Source organism: Bombina bombina, chromosome 1, assembly GCF_027579735.1.
Source record: "Bombina bombina isolate aBomBom1 chromosome 1, aBomBom1.pri, whole genome shotgun sequence".
Lineage (NCBI taxonomy): Eukaryota > Metazoa > Chordata > Amphibia > Anura > Bombinatoridae > Bombina > Bombina bombina.
Genome location: NC_069499.1, coordinates 1,593,162,772 through 1,593,181,982, shown reverse-complemented (window position 1 = coordinate 1,593,181,982; position 19,211 = coordinate 1,593,162,772). Strand labels below are relative to the sequence as shown.

The 19,211-nt window shown below is 38.7% G+C and overlaps 1 protein-coding gene across 1 annotated transcript in view; it reads right to left on the bottom strand.

Moving 5' to 3' along the window:
* Nucleotides 1-17,497: 17,497 nt before the first annotated feature.
* The window catches only part of SHISA6 (shisa family member 6), a 1,135,433-nt gene continuing 1,133,719 nt past the window's right edge, over nucleotides 17,498-19,211 (bottom strand). The window contains exon 8 of the mRNA XM_053710428.1: nucleotides 17,498-18,072. Within this exon, the coding sequence (XP_053566403.1) occupies nucleotides 17,498-18,072 (575 nt within the window). The remainder of the gene's footprint in view (nucleotides 18,073-19,211) is intronic.

Sequence of the window (19,211 nt, the reverse complement as noted above, 5' to 3'; positions counted from 1 at the left end):
TCAGGCTGAAGAGGTCCATCATCGGGCTGAAGTCTTGATCCAAGCGGGCGCTGAAAAGGTCCATCATCGGGCTGAAAAGGTCCATCATCGGGCTGAAGAGGTCCATCATCGGGCTGAAGTCTTCTATCAAGCGGCATCTTCAATCTTCTTTCTTCCGGATCCATCTTCATCCCGCCGACGCGGAACATCCTTCCTGGCCGACGACTTCCCGACAAATGACGGTTCCTTTAAGGGACGTCATCCAAGATGGCGTCCCTCGAATTTCGATTGGATGATAGGATTCTATCAGCCAATCAGAATTAAGGTAGGAAAATTCTGAATGGCTGATGGAATCAGCCAATCAGATTCATGTTCAATCCGATTGGCTGATCCAATCAGCCAATCAGATTGAGCTCGCATTCTATTGGCTGTTCCGGATTGAACTTGAATCTGATTGGCTGATTCCATCAGCCAATCAAACTTTTCCTACCTTAATTCCGATTGGCTGATAGAATCCTATCAGCCAATCGGAATTCAAGGGACACCATCTTGGATGACGTCCCTTAAAGGAACCGAAAGATTGAAGATGCCGCTTGATAGAAGACTTCAGCCCGATGATGGATCTCTTCAGCGCCCGCTTGGATCAAGACTTCAGCCCGATGATGGACCTCTTCAGCCCGATGATGGACCTTTTCAGCGCCCGCTTGGATCAAGACTTCAGCCCGATGATGGACCTCTTCAGCCCGATGATGGACTTCTTCAGCCCCCGCTTGGGCTTGGATGAAGACTTCGGAGGCTCCTCTGGACGGATCAGTGGTACCAGGCGTGGTGAAGATAAGGTAGGGAGATCTACAGGGGCTTAGTGTTAGGTTTATTTAAGGGGGGTTTGGGTAAGATTAGGGGTATGTGGGTGGTGGGTTGTAATGTTGGGGGGGTATTGTATGTTTTTTTCTACAGGCAAAAGAGCTGAATTCTTTGGGGCATGCCCCGCAAAAGGCCCTTTTAAGGGCTGGTAAGGTAAAAGAGCTTTTCTATTTGTATTTTAGAATAGGGTAGGGCATTTTTTTTATTTTGGGGGCTTTGTTATTTTATTAGGGGGCTTAGAGTAAGTGTAATTAGCTTAAAATTGTTGTTATCTTTTTCTAATGTTTGTAAATTATTTTTTAATTTTTTGTACTTTAGTTAGTTTATTTAATTGTATTTATTTATAGGTATTTTATTTCATTAATTTATTGATAGTGTAGTGTTACAGTATTTAGCTTTAATTAGGATTACTTTATTTAATAAGAGTTAATTTATTTCGTTAGATAAAAATTATATTTAACTTAGGGGGGTGTTAGTGTTAGACTTAGCTTTAGGGGTTAATAAATTTAATAGAGTAGCGGTGAGGTCCGGTCAGCAGATTAGGGGTTAATACTTGAAGTTAGGTGTCAGCGGTGTTAGGGAGGGCAGATTAGGGGTTAATACTATTTATTATAGGGTTATTGAGGCGGGAATGAGGCGGATTAGGGGTTAATAACTTTATTATAGTAGCGGCGAGGTCCGGTCGGCAGATTAGGGGTTAATAATTGTAGGTAAGGTAGCGGCGACCTGGGGGGGGCAGATTAGGGGTTAATAAATATAATATAGGGGTCGGCGGTGTTAGGGGCAGCAGATTAGGGGTACATAAGGATAACGTAGGTGGTGGCGGTGTGCGGTCGGCAGATTAGGGGTTAAAAAATTTTAATAGAGTGGCGGAGATGTGGGGGGACTTCGGTTTAGGGGTACATAGGTAGTTTATGGGTGTTAGTGTACTTTAGAGCACAGTAGTTAAGAGCTTTATGAACCGGCGTTAGCCCAGAAAGCTCTTAACTCCTGACTTTTTGCTGCGGCTGGAGTCTTGTTGTTAGAGTTCTAACGCTCACTTCAGCCAAGACTCTAAATACCGGCGTTAGGAAGATCCCATTGAAAAGATAGGATACGCAAATGGCGTAGGGGGATCTGCGGTATGGAAAAGTCGCGGCTTGGAAGTGAGCGTTAGACCCTTTCATGACTGACTCTAAATACCAGCGGACGGCCAAAACCAGCGTTAGGCGCCCCTAACGCTGGTTTTGACGGCTAACGCCAAACTCTAAATCTAGGCGTTAGAAAGCACACCTGAACCTCCTTTACTTTGCAAACCGGTACATCATTAAACATTTACATAGGGTATATAAGCATGCTCTAAGCATGGCTTGTAAAAAAAAATACAATACCCCCCCAACATTAAAACCCACCACCCACACACCCAACCCTACTCTAAAACCCACCCAATCCCCCCTTAAAAAAACCTAACACTACCCCCTTGAAGATCACCCTACCTTGAGACGTCTTCACCCAGCCGGACACAAGTGGTCCTCCAGAGGGGCAGAAGTCTTCATCCGATCCAGACAGAAGAGGTCCTCCAAGCGGCAGAAGTCTTCATCCAGACGGCATCTTCTATCTTCATCCATCCGGAGCGGGTCCACCTTTAATCCAGCCGATGCGGAGCATCCTCTTCAAACGAAGTCCAAGCGAAGAACGAAGGTTCCTTTAAATGACGTCATCCAAGATTGAGTCCCTTGAATTCTGCCAATAGGATTGAGGTCGCATCAGCCAATAGGATTTTTTCTACCTTAATTCCGATTGGCTGATAGAATTCTATCAGCTAATCGGAATTGAAGGGACGCCATCTTGGATGACGTCACTTAAAGGTACCGTTATTTAGTCATCGGAAGAAGACAGAAGAGGATGCTCCAAGAGGGACCCGCTCCGCTCCGGATGGGTAAAGATAGAAGATGCCATCTGGATGAAAACTTCTGCCCGTCTGGAGGACCTCTTCTTCCCGGCTTGGATGAAGACTTCTGCCCGTCTAGAGGACCACTTCTTCCTGGTTCGGTAAAGATGTCTCAAGGTAGGGTGATCTTCAAGGGGTTAGTGTTAGGTTTTATTAAGGGGTGATTGGGTGGGTTTTAGAGTAGGGTTGGTTGTGTTGGTGGTGGGTTTTAATGTTGGGGGGTATTGTATTTTTTTTTTAAGGTAAAAGAGCTGATTACTTTGGGGCAATGCCCCACAAAAAGCCCTTTTAAGGGCTATTTGTAATTTAGTATAGGGTAGGGATTTTTATTATTTTGGGGTGCTTTTTTATTTTATTAGGGGGGATTAGGTGTAATTAGTTTAAAGAAACTTGTAATTATTTTATTATTTTCTGTAATTTAGTGTTTGTTTTTTTGTACTTTAGTTTATTTTATTTAATTGTAATTAATTTAATGTAGGGAATTAATTTAATTATAGTGTAGTGTTAGGTGTAATTGTAACTTAGGTTAGGATTTATTTTACACTTAAATTTGAATTTATTTTAACTAGGTAGCTATTAAATAGTTAATGTAACGGACCATTTTGCACACAAGGGTTTAAACCGCCGTTTAGTAGATCTTCCCTTCCAGTGACACAGGCACAGCTACTGCAGAACACCAAACTCCCAAATTGAATACAAGGGAATGCTCCAAACTCCCGAACTGGAACCTCACGAATAGCTGCTAGCAGACGAACAGGAAAAGCACCCAAGCGTCTTACACTCCTGGCAATCACTCTCTAACAGCATACAGTAAATCCCCCCCAAAGTCGAGACAAGGCTCTGTGTTGGGGGTCAAGCAGTAAACAGCCAGAGCTGTGGGTTTATTGTTCTTATATACACATTCTTACATATTAGTACCATTAAACCTCTCCTCTCTATCCTGGAGATAATGGGGAAGAAATCCAGTTATCTCCATGGATAGAGGAAAGACGCCCTTTTACAGGATACAATAAAAATACATTACGTAAACAAGTAAACAATCAAACACAAGAAAACAATGGATTCCTTCCTGGCACCTAGCAGTCTGGACTCTGGAGGTGATTAAACAAGGTGAAAGCGTATCACCTAAACCAAATTACAGTAAACGATAGCTGATGCCAGGAAACCTGTCTCAGAAAATACAGTTTCTCAAAACTGAACAAGGAGAGAGTTAACCCCTTTATTACTGTTGGACTCACATAGTCTTTCGTTATACGAATGGGCTCCATGGCATAGCTATCTGGGGTATCACTGTTCAAATAGGGCAAGCACCGAACGACACGGCCTCCGTTTCCATGCAGGGAGAATCAAGCGTTTCAACATGGGGCCATAGTTTGAAAGAAGCAGACGGGCAACCAGGCTCCTTTAATGCACAGTGGCGAGATTGGTCTCGTCACAGTTAATAACTATTTAATAACTATTGTACCTAGTTAAAATAAATACAAACTTGCCTGTAAAATAAAAATAAACTCTAAGCTAGCTACAATGTAACTATTAGTTATATTGTAGCTAGCTTATGGTTTATTTTATAGGTAAGTATTTAGTTTTAAATAGGAATAATTTAGTTAATTGTAGGTATTTAATTTAGATGTATTTAAATTATATTTAAGTTAGGGGGGGTTAGGGTTAGGTTTAGGGGTTAATACATTTATTATAGAGTCGGCGACGTTGGGGGCGGCAGATTAGGGCTTAATAAATATAGGTAGGTGGTGGCGATGTTAGGGACGGCAGATTAGGGGTTAATAATATTTAACTAGTGTTTGCAATGCTGAAGTATGGCGGTTTAGGGGTCAATATATTTAATATAGTGGCGGTGATCTCCGGTTCGGCAGATTAGGGGTTAAACATTTTTATTTAGTGTTTGCGATTTGGGGGGCCTTTGTTTAGGGGTTAATAGGTAGTTTATGGGTGTTAGTGTACTTTTTAGCACTTTAGTTAAGAGTTTTATGCCACGGCGTTAGCCCATAAAACTCTTAACTACTGACTTTTAAATGCGGTACCAGTCTTGACAGGAGAGGGTCTACCGCTCACTTTTAGGAGGACTCGTAATACCAGCATTATGCAAGTCCCATTGAGAATATGGGATATGGATTTGCGGTATTTTCGAGTCGCAGAAAAAAAGTGAGCGGTACACCTGTACCTGCAAGACTTGTAATACCAGCGTTAGGAAAAAAAGCAGCGTTGGGACCTCTCAACGCTGCTTTTTTTTTAATTAAATGCTTTATTGAATGAACATATGCATTATTACATCAATGATAAAGTACAAAAACACAGTCGCTTCATATGATGCAATTACATATAAAATCTGTTATAACACTTTTTGAACTAATAGGTTAACAGAAATTACAGTATGTTTGTTCATCGTTATAGTTCAGAATTTTTACTTTATACCATCTATAAGTATATTTATCTGTATCTGAAAAATCTAAAGCAAAAACATTAATTCAAAGCTGAGCTTTTGAGATATGAGTATATAAGCTACTGTCCCATTGGACAATAAACCAAAGAATATCAATTTGTCAACCCATATTTGTTAAAGATAATCTCAGGAGAGGGAGAGAGAGGACAAGGGCGTAGGAATAGAAAGGGTGAGCAAGAAAAAGGAGAAGGGAAGAGAAAAAAAACTCAACGCTGCTTTTTAAGGCTAACGCAAAACTCGTAATCTAGGCCTTTATTATTAAATACAGTTATTTTATTGGGTAGGAAAATCATTTTCAGTAATTGGCAGTCTTCTAAAGAGCCTAAAGTTTCAGAGTTTAAAAGTAGACTATTATATCAAATGTTTTTAGAACAAGTTAAAATACAGATGGAAATGGAAATTAACATTAACTCCTTCTTTGCAAAATGGGGGAAATATATTAAGTCATTAGACACTAATACTCAGAAATCAGTTATTCTTCCTTTTAAAAATTACATTTTTATATTAGAAACTAATTCAAGGGGAGAATGGTTGTACCCTAGAGCTGAGTAGGGGGGGGGGTACCTCCCCTTTCTCCCCCCCCCCCTTTTTTTTCTCTTTTCTTTCTTTGTGTGTTGTTTGTTTAAATAATATAAAATGCTCTAACAGTCTACTTCGGTTTTATATATAAAGCTTGCATTTATACATTTCATGCTATGCAAATTCAACTGATCTGGGTCACTTTAAGGTCTCGTAGGATGCCTATTGATGATCTATTATTGGTTAAACAAGGTTGTGGCCGTTTGATAGTGCTTATGTAATATGGTTAATGAAGGATCCTGCTGAGCCAAATATTTTTGTGTTGCATATTATATACCCTGTGAGGTGCAACCAAGAAGAAAATGTGCTTAGTATATTTTGTTTACACTGTTGGAATATAAATAAATAAAAAAAAGAAAAAAAGATTAGGTCAGGGAAACACAGTGATTCTACAAGGGACCACCCCAACCTACAGCTTATTGTTTTTTGCCTAATGACTCAGCAAGAGGCAGTATCCATCACTGTGAGAAGTCTAACAGGACAAAACAGCCGTATGTGGGTAGGTCAGCTAACTCACTACAGCTAAACACCATATGCTTTGTCTGCAATACGGGTTACATTATGCCTGAGAGAGATGTGTATCTGTTTACAGTGATAAAAAATATATAGGAGAAACATACAATGTGGCACTCACACACTGTCCAGGATTAGATTGTAAGCTCTTCTGCACACTTCATTGCCACTTGTGGATTAATGAATACCACACTGAATCAGAACCCCAGACATTATATTTTGTTGAAATTGCTTTATTTTTGAATCCATAAATATCTGTTACTGACAAAAGTTGAAAAAAATCCTTAAGACGCTAATTTTTTTTACTAAACCCATTTTCTGCTTACATTAGTACATAATGTGCTTTTACATGTACAGTAATTAGAACAACAAGATTATTAAACAGTCATATACATTAGAAGCTTGGATCCTTGGAGGAGATCAACAAATGACAAATTGTACACTAATGCTCTAGAGCAAATAGAATAGACCCCCAAATACAAATACACATCCCTCCCATGTCTAGAGATTATTTGTAACCAAAAATGTGATTACAGTTACAGATGTATAATTTTCCTTAGTTAATAATAATAATTACATAAACTCTAATTTCATAAACTGGGTTAAAGCACAAATAAAAATAAGTTACCTTAATCAGCATTTAGGAAATATTACCCCAAAACTGAAAAATGAACATATCAAGTAACTTGCTACAAAATATTCTATTTTTTTTTTTTAAATTTATTAGTTTAGAAGCTACTGTCATATAAACACACAGGTGGTGCCCGGCTGAGTACTGTCATATAAACACACAGGTGGTGCCCGGCTGAGTACTGTCATATAAACACACAGGTGGGGCCCGGCTGAGTACTGTCATATAAACACACAGGTGGTGCCCGGCTGAGTACTGTCATATAAACACACAGGTGGTGCCCGGCTGAGTACTGTCATATAAACACACAGGTGGTGCCCGGCTGAGTACTGTCATATAAACACACAGGTGGGGCCCAGCTGAGTACTGTCGTATAAACACACAGGTGGTGCCCGGCTGAGTACTGTCATATAAACACACAGGTGGTGCCCGGCTGAGTACTGTCATATAAACACACAGGTGGGGCCCGGCTGAGTACTGTCGTATAAACACACAGGTGGTGCCCGGCTGAGTACTGTCATATAAACACACAGGTGGTGCCCGGCTGAGTACTGTCATATAAACACACAGGTGGTGCCCGGCTGAGTACTGTCGTATAAACACACAGGTGGTGCCCGGCTGAGTACTGTCATATAAACACACAGGTGGTGCCCGGCTGAGTACTGTCATATAAACACACAGGTGGTGCCCGGCTGAGTACTGTCATATAAACACACAGGTGGTGCCCGGCTGAGTACTGTCGTATAAACACACAGGTGGTGCCCGGCTGAGTACTGTCATATAAACACACAGGTGGTGCCCGGCTGAGTACTGTCATATAAACACACAGGTGGGGCCCGGCTGAGTATAAATATTTGCTGAATGGAGTGGAATTCACATTAGAAAATTGATTTGTACATTGCATGGAAGAAGGCGGTGATGAATATTATTTACTTCTATCCTTCATTTCGTTTTTATATAACGCTTTGAAGAATTGTCAATTAGTTGTCACAGATGTAGAAATGATATTTATTTGTATAATGTTGTTTTATAAATACAGAGTGAGAAAGTTCTACACAGGTTGAGTCACACATAATTATAGATGTTACCAGTGACTGTTCTACTTGAGGTTTTATTGCTTAAAGCATTTTCGTTCCTGTACCCTGTGCTGCCCATTTGTAATATCATTTATTTCACAGTCCTTAATTCATATATGTACATAAAATACAGATAACATTTACACACATCTCAAAATCTACCTGATCATTGTAATCGTATGGTTAATAATGCATCTCAAGGAGGTTCCTGTTGTGTAAAACACATACAGGTATATGATTTATTCAGCTGTAGAAAATGGGCCCTCAGGGCAACCTGGAAAGATATTCTGAGTCTGAACACCATGTTGCTCCTAATATCTCATAACCAGATTTCTCCACTTACAGCTCTTTGGCTCAGCATAAGCAAGTTTTTCAGCAGCAGGGACAAAGCTTGTGATAGACGTTATAGACATTTTTCTATTTTGCATTTCAGAGAAAGCATTCTAAAAGTTATTTTTAATTGTTTGATAATAGAAGTTCCTATAGTGAGAAAAAAACTGTTTTTTAGATTGTGAGGCATCACCACCTATCAATAAAGCAATGGCAATTATTTTTATCAGCCAGTAAGCAATCAGTGCAATGGTTTCATATGTGTAAAGGGATGCACCTCCTTTAAGTTTTAAAATGAAAATAAGCAGCTTTATTGTAGCCTTTTTATGCAAAAATTAGTTTATGATAGAATAAGGTTGAGGGTAACAGTAAGGGATAAAATAAGGTTAAGGGTAACAGTAAGGCATAGAAAAAGGTTGAGAGTAATGGTAAGGGATAGAATAAGGTTGAGAGTAAGAGTAAGGGCTAGAATAAGGTTGAGGGTAAGAGTAAAGGATATAATAAGGTGAGGGTAAGAGTAAAGGATAGAATAAGGTTGAGGGTAAGAGTAATGGATTGAATAAGGTTGAGGGTAAGAGTAAAGGATAGAATAAGGTTGAGAGTAAGAGTAAAGGATAGAATAAGGTTGAGAGTAAGAGTAAAGGATAGAATAAGGTGAGGGTAAGAGTAAAGGATAAAATAAGGTTGAGAGTAAGAGTGAAGGATAGAATAAGGTTGAGGGTAAGAGTAAGGGCTAGAATAAGGATGGGGTAAGAGTAATGGATAGAATAAGGTTGAGGGTAAGAGTAAAGGATAAAATAAGGTTGAGAGTAAGAGTAAATGATATAAAAAGGATGGGGTACGAGTAATAGATAGAATAAGGTTGAGGGTAAGAGTAAAGGATAGAATAAGGTTGAGGGTAAGAGTAAAGGATAGAATAAGGTTGAGGGTAAGAGTAAAGGATAGAATAAGGTTGAGGGTAAGAGTAAAGGATAGAATAAGATTGAGAGTAAGAGTAAAGGATAGAATAAGGTTGACGGTTAGAGTAAGGGATAGAATAAGGTTGAGGGTAAGAGAAAAGGATAGAATAAGGTTGAGGGTAAGAGTAAAGGATAGAATAAGGTTGAGGGTAAGAGAAAAGGATAGAATAAGGTTGAGGGTAAGAGTAAAGGATAGAATAAGGTTGAGGGTAAGAGAAAAGGATAGAATAAGGTTGAGGGTAAGAGTAAATGATAGAATAAGGTTGAGGGTAAGAGTAAGGGATAGAATAAGGTTGAGGGTAAGAGAGTAAAGGATAGAATAAGATTGAGAGTAAGAGTAAAGGATAGAATAAGGTTGAGGGTTAGAGTAAGGGATAGAATAAGGTTGAGGGTAAGAGAAAAGGATAGAATAAGGTTGAGGGTAATAGTAAAGGATAGAATAAGGTTGAAGGTAATAGTAAAGGATAGAATAAGGTTGAGGGTAAGAGTAAAGGATAGAATAAGGTTGAGGGTAAGAGTAAAGGATAGAATAAGGTTGAGGGTAATAGTAAATGATAGAATAAGGTTGAGGGTAAGAGTAAAGGATAGAATAAGGTTGAGGGTAAGAGTAAAGGATAGAATAAGGTTGAGGGTAAGAGTAAAGGATAGAATAAGGTTGAGGGTAAGAGTAAAGGATAGAATAAGGTTGAGGGTAAGAGTAAAGGATAGAATAAGGTTGAGGGTAAGAGTAAAGGATAGAATAAGTTTGAGGTTAAGAGTAAGGGATAGAATAAGGTTGAGGGTAAGAGTGAAGGATAGAATAAGGTTGAGGGTAAGAGTAAAAGATATAATAAGGTTGAGGGTAATAGTAAGGGATAGAATAAGGTTGAGGGTAATAGTAAGGGATAGAATAAGGTTGAGGGTAAGAGTAAAGGATAGAATAAGGTTGAGGGTAAGAGTAAAGGATAGAATAAGGTTGAGGGTAAATGTAAGGGATAGAATAAGGTTGAGGGTTAGAGTAAGGGATAGAATTAGGGTGGCTGTAATAATTAGAATTAGGGCAAGGCTAATGGTTAGGTGTATGGCTATCTTTAGAGTTAGGACTTGGGTTAGATTTAGGGGTAACCACTTGTAGGCCACAAAGAGAGGATGAAACGCACACCCTCTATCATCTATGACATTAATGGGAATTAACCCCTCTCATGGCATTCCTCTAGAGATGGAGACTAAATTCAGATGTTGTTCTATGTTTAATGATGTCATTTACTTGCAATATACTGGTGAATAACTGAATAAAACCTGTATAGATATTTACTGACCCTGTTTAAACTCGAGGTGAAAGTACAACAAACAAATGCAGGCCATTTAGCGCACAATTACGCACACTGCTTACCTTGTGCTCTGTACAAAATATTTTGTAATGTACTATACACAGAGATTTTAAGGTCACACACAACAGATTAAGTAATTGAAATCTGAAATTTATGAGAAGTCTACAGCACTCTTAAGATTTAGAAGCGACATTTGCTAAGTAAAGTAGTAATCATTGCTTAATTAAAACATATTTGATTTAAGTAGTACAGATTTTGTGTTGCAGCTGCTAAATACAGATTTCCAGCTAAACATCTGCTTGCTTCTGATTTAGAGCAAAGATCAGAAGCGTTGTGAATCGTGTTTTTCTTGTGAGCTAAAAAACTGTCCTAAATCACAGTGCAATGCTGTATAGTTTTACAATGAATACCTGGTATTGTTTCACATTATTTATTATGAAAAGATTTGTCTCTTAAGGTTGGAAAATATGTAGTTTCTTTTTTTGGTAAAGGTTTTTTTGTAGTATGTGTTGTTGTATGTCATGCAAAATATGTATAGCATGTGAGGTATGTGAGGCACGTCACTCAACAATGTTTTACGGCATGTGAGGCATGTCACAGAGCAACGTCATACGGCATGTGAGGCACGACACACAGTAACATTATACGGCATGTGAGGCACGACACACAGCAACGTCATACGGCATGTGAGGCACGACACACAGCAACATCATACGGCATGTGAGGCACGACACACAGTAACATTATACGGCATGTGAGGCACGACACACAGCAACGTCATACGGCATGTGAGGCACGACACACAGCAACGTCATACGGCATGTGAGGCACGACACACAGCAACGTCATACGGCATGTGAGGCACAACACACAGCAACGTCATACGGCATGTGAGGCACGACACACAGCAACGTCATACGGCATGTGAGGTACGTCACACAACAACGTCATATGGCATGTGAGGCACGACACACAACAACGTCATATGGCATGTGAGGCACGACACACAACAACGTCATATGGCATGTGAGGCACGACACACAGCAACATCATACGGCATGTGAGGCACGACACACAGTAACATTATACGGCATGTGAGGCACGACACACAGCAACGTCATACGGCATGTGAGGCACGTCACACAACAACATCATACGGCATGTGAGGCACGACACACAGCAACGTCATACGGCATGTGAGGCACGTCACACAACAACATCATATGGCATGTGAGGCACGACACACAGTAACATTATACGGCATGTGAGGCACGACACACAGCAACGTCATACGGCATGTGAGGCACGACACACAGCAACGTCATACGGCATGTGAGGTACGTCACACAACAACGTCATATGGCATGTGAGGCACGACACACAGCAACGTCATACGGCATGTGAGGCACGACACACAGCAACGTCATACGGCATGTGAGGTACGTCACACAACAACATCATACGGCATGTGAGGCACGACACACAGTAACATTATACGGCATGTGAGGTATGTCACAGAGCAACGTCATATGGCATGTGAGGCACGTCACACAGCAACATCATACGGCATGTGAGGTACGTCACACAACAACGTCATATGGCATGTGAGGCACGACACACAGCAACGTCATACGGCATGTGAGGTACGTCACACAACAACATCATACGGCATGTGAGGTACGTCACACAACAACATCATACGGCATGTGAGGTACGTCACACAACAACATCATACGGCATGTGAGGTACGTCACACAACAACGTCATACGGCATGTGAGGTACGTCACACAACAACATCATACGGCATGTGAGGCACGACACACAGTAACATTATACGGCATGTGAGGTATGTCACAGAGCAACGTCATATGGCATGTGAGGCACGTCACACAGCAACATCATACGGCATGTGAGGTACGTCACACAACAACGTCATATGGCATGTGAGGCACGACACACAGCAACGTCATACGGCATGTGAGGCACGACACACAGCAACGTCATACGGCATGTGAGGCACGACACACAACAACATCATACGGCATGTGAGGTACGTCACACAACAACATCATACGGCATGTGAGGCACGACACACAGCAACATTATATGGCATGTGAGGTACGTCACACAACAACATCATACGGCATGTGAGGCACGTCACACAGCAACATCATACGGCATGTGAGGTACATCACACAGCAACATTATAGGGCACACAGCAATGTCAGAGGGCATGTGAGGCCCGTCACACAGCAACGTCATAGGGCATATGAGGCAATAATATATGGCATTTAGGTCATGTCACACAATAATATATGTCATGTAGGTCATGTCACACTATAATATATGTATAATATATGTCATGTAGGTCATGTCACATAATATTCGGCATCTAGGTCATGTTACACAATAATATATGGCATTTAGATCATGTAGGTCATGTCACACAATAATATATATAATGTAGGTCATGTCACACAATAGTATATGGCATGTAGATCATGTCACACAATAATATATGTCATATAGGTCATGTCACATAATAATATATGGCATGTAGGTCATATCACATAATAATATATGGCATCTAGGTCATGTCACAAAATTATTTATGTCATGTAGGTAATGTCACACAATAATATGACATGTAGGCCATGTCCCATAATGATGTATGGCATTTAGGCCATGTCACAAAATAATATATTTCATGTAGATCATGTCACATAATAATATATGGCATCTAGGTCATGTCACACAATAATATAGGGCATCTAGGTCATGTCACACAATAATATATGGCATGTGAGGCAAATCATAAGCTAGTAGTTCTCTATTTGACTTGTATAGTTTCTGTTCTCTATCTGACATACAAGCCTCTTGATATACAGACTATAGAGAGTGTTATCCTGCGCTTATGTTTCAGATATTCTCATAAGATTCAACTGTGACTACAAATAGGCTTCCCAAATAAATATTGGTTCAGATTTTATAGTAAAAAGACAGACATTTATTCAGCAAATTGTCAATCTTACGTCTAATCAGTTTTACATGTTTATATGTTTAGATTGTTTATTTACATGGTTTATTGTATATAAAAGATATTGTAAATCATCAGCTTAAGTGTCCGTTTCACTTAGTCAGACCAGTCAAGCTGGTAAACACCAAGTCGCTGCAACTCAACAAGCAAAGGCTACTATCTAATTATTGCAATAGTAAAGTAGGCAATAGGTTATACATTCAGAGTAATAATACAATTTCACATTATTCTGTTGGTTTAAATCAGTTGTATGTAGGTAGTACACATTTATGAAAAGCGGCTGTTCTCTGGTGCCCTAGTCTGCAGGTCTATTCTGATCTACTGAAGGTGCAATGTAGGGCTTTCAAATTCAAGTTTGTTCTAATCCATCACAAAAAGTCATTGTCAATTGTTTTTAATTGACGCCCTGAGAACCCATCATGCTTTGCACTGACAACCTCCATAAGAGCTACTCCCATCAGTCAGAAAACACACAGGTTTTTCACATGATTTTTAGATTTATCTAATTCAACAAAACTTTTCAACTCAAGGAACCATTTTGGCTCTTCTGCATGGCGCTCTATGGCTTTTAACATGGCTTTTTTTTGTTTTAAATATTAAAAAATGTTTGCGCATGCTCAGTTAAATTTTACCTGATTTCCTGGTGTAATAAAAAAGTTACAAATCTAGCTTAAATCACACTTTAAACTACTAAACTTGTATATAGTTAAAGTACATCGGCAGCGTTAATATTTATAATTTCAGCTTAGTGTTCAGATGTTTTGAAATGTTAATTATAAAACGATTTCATGTGATATGGAAGTGACAATCACTCATATCATGGTCAGGTGAAAAAAACCTGCATTCAAACGCATAAGGCAGTCAATTAATAAGCTTCTAGGCTATCTTATGGTCTCATATCGTATGTATTCTTGTAGCTCTGCAGACCTTTCTGTGTAAACTCTACTCAAATAGTCTGCTTTCTAGTTTCATATCCAGTTTTTGTACATCTATTACAGTTACTGTGAGAAAAACAGATTTTCCACTTCTACATATATATAATTAGGACAACTTTAACCATTTAAACACACTACTAATTATTTGAAATGTCATAATACAGAAAGCCAAAAACCTCATGGCTTGAGTAAGCTGCTCTGCATTATCTAATGGACTGGAATTGCATCCACTGATGTGCCTAATAGTTATAAAGGGATCATAGTGATTTTATATACAGAGTCAGCATTATATTTCTATTATCTGGCCTTCGGCCTTATTTACATTCAGGATTTGGCCTCCATACTTTGTTTCTCAGATATTGGTGAATATTCTATATCAGAGTCACCGCTCTGGAAATTATCATTGGGGCTATGTGGTGCTTATCAAATCTAGGTAAGAATATCACTTCCTGTGTCTGCATGGGTCAATAATTATGCAATAAATTCCTTGTTGTTTCTTATTTTATTGTTCGGGGAGTGCACGGTCTGGCCCTTAATTAAGTTATTCCTCAATTTATTGTACAGATTAAGAGCTTGTTTCCATTGAGTTGTTAAAAATGGAACCATAAGCTATCAAAGTTACCAACAGCTAAAAGTAGTTAATGGCTCCATTTTAGTACCAGTCTGCCACTGAAATATTTTGCACATTCCGTGCTGTTGCTCTTTTCGTGTATTTGTAAGTTAACTTTATGTCGCTTTCATCCGACGTCAGATTTCTAGAAAATCACACCATAACAAGTTTGTTTCTATGGTAACCCGACCTAACACTACAATAGTTACGTTTAGCGTCTGCGCTCCTTATCTGTAATTGCCTCTAAAGAGAAACAAAAAAAGATACATTGAATTCATTAACAAATGAAAAAACTTTTATTTTGGGTTTTATTACATTTTTACATTTGTTTATATGTAATATTTAGTGTTGCCCTAGGCCCAGTTGGAATTTTGGAGATATTTACTTGATATATTTGTACATGTAAATACATACTGATATTTAAATAGAACATAACTCCAACTTCTACTATACCTCGGACAGCATTAAATATTACATATAACAATACATTTATAAAGTGAATTACTTGCATTGTTTGTGAATTCTAATAGCTCAATAGGAACTAGGCATCTAGAAGCATATTCTTTGTCTATTACACCTAGTTGAGCGTGCTGTAATGTGCAAGGCCTTATCGAGAGCTTCCGACAGTGTTTTACCTGATCGTTCAATGGAAACTGGGTGTAAATTTGTGTTTTTTGGCTTACATTATTTTCTCTGGGACGTGTAATTTGTTTTTGGCCACCGATAATGATGGAAAATGCGCCAACGGAAAATTCCGATAAGCGTAATGACTTCCGACAGCAGTTTTTTCATTTTGCAACTGCGCAAAAACTCAATTGCAGTTTAATGGAAACAAACCCCTTTTTGGTAATATATAAAGAATATTGTATGCTTTATTAAATGAATAGAACCAATTTCTGATGAGTTTATTTTAGAATATATAAAAAATATGAAGTAATGCTGATAAATCTTTCATAGTATGTCTCAGACTAGAAATGTTTTTTCCATGTTTGTAAAGGAAATATGAGGTCATTTGCTATTCCTAACTTTTACAAGGAAATAATCAGAAAACTGTTAGTGTTTTGTACATTCATTTACAAACTCACAAAGAAGTGATAATCATTTGGCATTGAAGATCAGAGTCAGTATTTTGTGTTTGCAGAGAACAAGATATATTCCTTTATAAATTCAATAGCATATCACCTAAAAGTGCAATGAATTAAGGCAGAATAAAAAATCATTCCCAGTAGAGGGTATTATAGTAGGTTTTAAATTTATATATCTTCAAGGTAAAAATAAAACTGTATGGAAGTAAATGGTGAAACCCAAAAATGACCTAGTTGCAAATGTTAATCTTGGGAACAGCTTCCTATAGATCTTGTTTTATTATTATTATTATTACAATTAAAGATCTCATACAGAAACATGATTAAAGTGGGTGTTTTAGACAGTGAACTATATGAAAGTAATAAAGTATTGAGATCATTTTACTACATTGGCAAGAAGTTGAACTTCAATAAAATGAGCTCATGTTCCTATCTAATGGGTCTATTTACAAGTTCAGTAACCATAGAAGAGATTGAATGTACAATGAGCTATAGTAGTAGTTTTGTGCTTATTGTCACACCCACCCACTTACTCCTACATTAAAAGAGCGGTCAATTTATAGGCACTAGTATAATTCCTTTTCAAGATGATCCTTCTCTTCAGATGAAACCATCCCTCACCATTCAGCACTCAGGACCTCAAACCTAAGAAATATTAATATTACATCACACGATCAGTGGAAGATGCAGCATCAAGGTGCAGAGAGCAGATAGACTACCTGGTAACATGCTACATGATAGGATCTCAACCGTACTGGTGATGTAACCAGCACACTCTGTCCAGAGAACATTGGTTATCTATTCAGCAGAATGTTATTGTCATTAATCACTAACTCATTCCTGTCTGGGCACTTGCTTTTTCTTCTGGCTGTAATGAAACCTGATTTAAGTCCTTAGTTGCAGACTGTAGAGCAAACTCCTGTCCATCTAACAACATGTAAGTCAATTAAGCCCTTGAGAGAGGCCATCAAAATTAGGTTGGCTTTATTTCTCAGAAGCTGGGTAATACCTCTGGGTTATATCTCTTTTCATCTGTGTCTCTTTTTCCAGTACCACTAATAACAGAAGACTAGAGTGACCGATGAAGATGAGACATCAGATGAAACAATAATTAAGAGGTCTTCATGGCCCTATAAGGCCCCTGTAGTGTGGTGTCCTGGGACATCTGCAGTTTAATTATCTACATAATGCATTGTCCTATCAAACTGTTACTTCTGTTTTACTGGCTGTGCGGTACTGTTGGTGGTGTCCTGGAATATAATGCAGTTGCTCCACTGTGTTGTGTCGCCGGGAAGCAAAAGCTTGGCGTTTGGCAGCAGTTTGGTTCACACCCAATGTATTATACAAGTTATTTGAGGCACTGGGATGAGAGTGCATCTTTGTCATCCTGTAGCGATCCAAGACTGGGGTTGAAACAAATACATCTGTTTGGGAGAGGGCTCTTGACATGGATTTCTCCTGGAAATCTGACCTTTTAAGTGTCATCGCCTTATCTGGAGACAGCAAAGGATCTTGGGAGTGAAGGCGTTCAGCAGATAACAGCTGTTCATCTGACAGGATTCGGTCATAGGGCATTCCATAGCCTTCTTCTGGCATGTTTCTCTCCGGAGAAAGGACTCTGTCTTGGGACATTGCACGCACTGGTCTTCTGGGGCGTTCTCTGGTGTTGGGTTGATCCTGAGTCATTTTAATAACATTGAGCGGAAGAGTTCCCCTGGCTGCCAAGTCAGGCAGATGCCGTCTTCTCGTGTAATATTCATCAGCTTCTTTATCAGCTGGAACAAAGAAAAAACAATAACATTACAATATTAAACATCTTTCATGATTTTGCTTTGAGCATTCACAAGCTTTAAACATGGAAATATATTTTCCACAAACATTACTTTGGAAAATAGTGCTTTGTCATAACATAATTCTCCTTCACGGTTCCACAAAGCTAAGCACATTAATGGCTAGAATGCACTGAAACAATTTGTGAGCTTTAAAGAAGATAAAATATTCACATATGCATCACTGTGCAGGATGAATGCAATACTTTATAGATAATATATATATATATATATATACATACAAGGAGTCCTGAGATAAGTAAGTAAAATACCTGGGGCTAGATCACAAGAAGAGATCTACTGATGCAACCATTAGTGCAGAAATAGTAATATTATTAGTAAAATTGTTTAATGAAATCATTTTTATACACATTCACTTTTAATAGAAAATGCAAAATGGCCGTAGCATACTTATATAGCACATATTACAAATCATGAAAGTCTAGTGGAGTTAACTTTCTCTTTAAGGCATTTAAAAATATTGTATAAGCTACTAGGATTGCTATTATCTTTTGCAATACACCTTAAAGTGCTTTAAAATAAAGCAAATGAGGTTAAATAAATTGAGAACAAACTGTTAAAATAAAAGAGGTTCTGGCAAAGGGGTATAGGGGTAATGTATTTGACACGGTTGTTGATATTACAAAGTCTGTGTATATGTGCATTTATATGTGTGTGTGTGTGTGTGTTTGTGTATATGAGCGTATGTGTGCATTTATATGTGTGTGTGTTTGTGTTTGTGTGTGTATGGGTATATGTGTGTGTATGTAGGTAAAAATAATAATAACTAGTATTTATATAGCGCCTTTCTCCCAGTGGGACTCAAAGCGCCTTTTCAGCGCTCACTCTCGGAATTAACCAAATCGGCAGCTTAATAGTAATAGTTGTTATTATTACCCAATTTAATGGTACTCATTTTATCGACCTCGGAAGGATGAAGGGCTGAGTCAACCCTGCCAGGATTTGAACCTATGACCTTGGATCTCTCAAACAGGCTTTTTTGTAGTCAGGGTATTTACCAACTGAGTGTGTGTGTGTGTGTGTGTGTGTGTGTGTGTGTGTGTGTGTGTGTGTGTGTGTGTGTG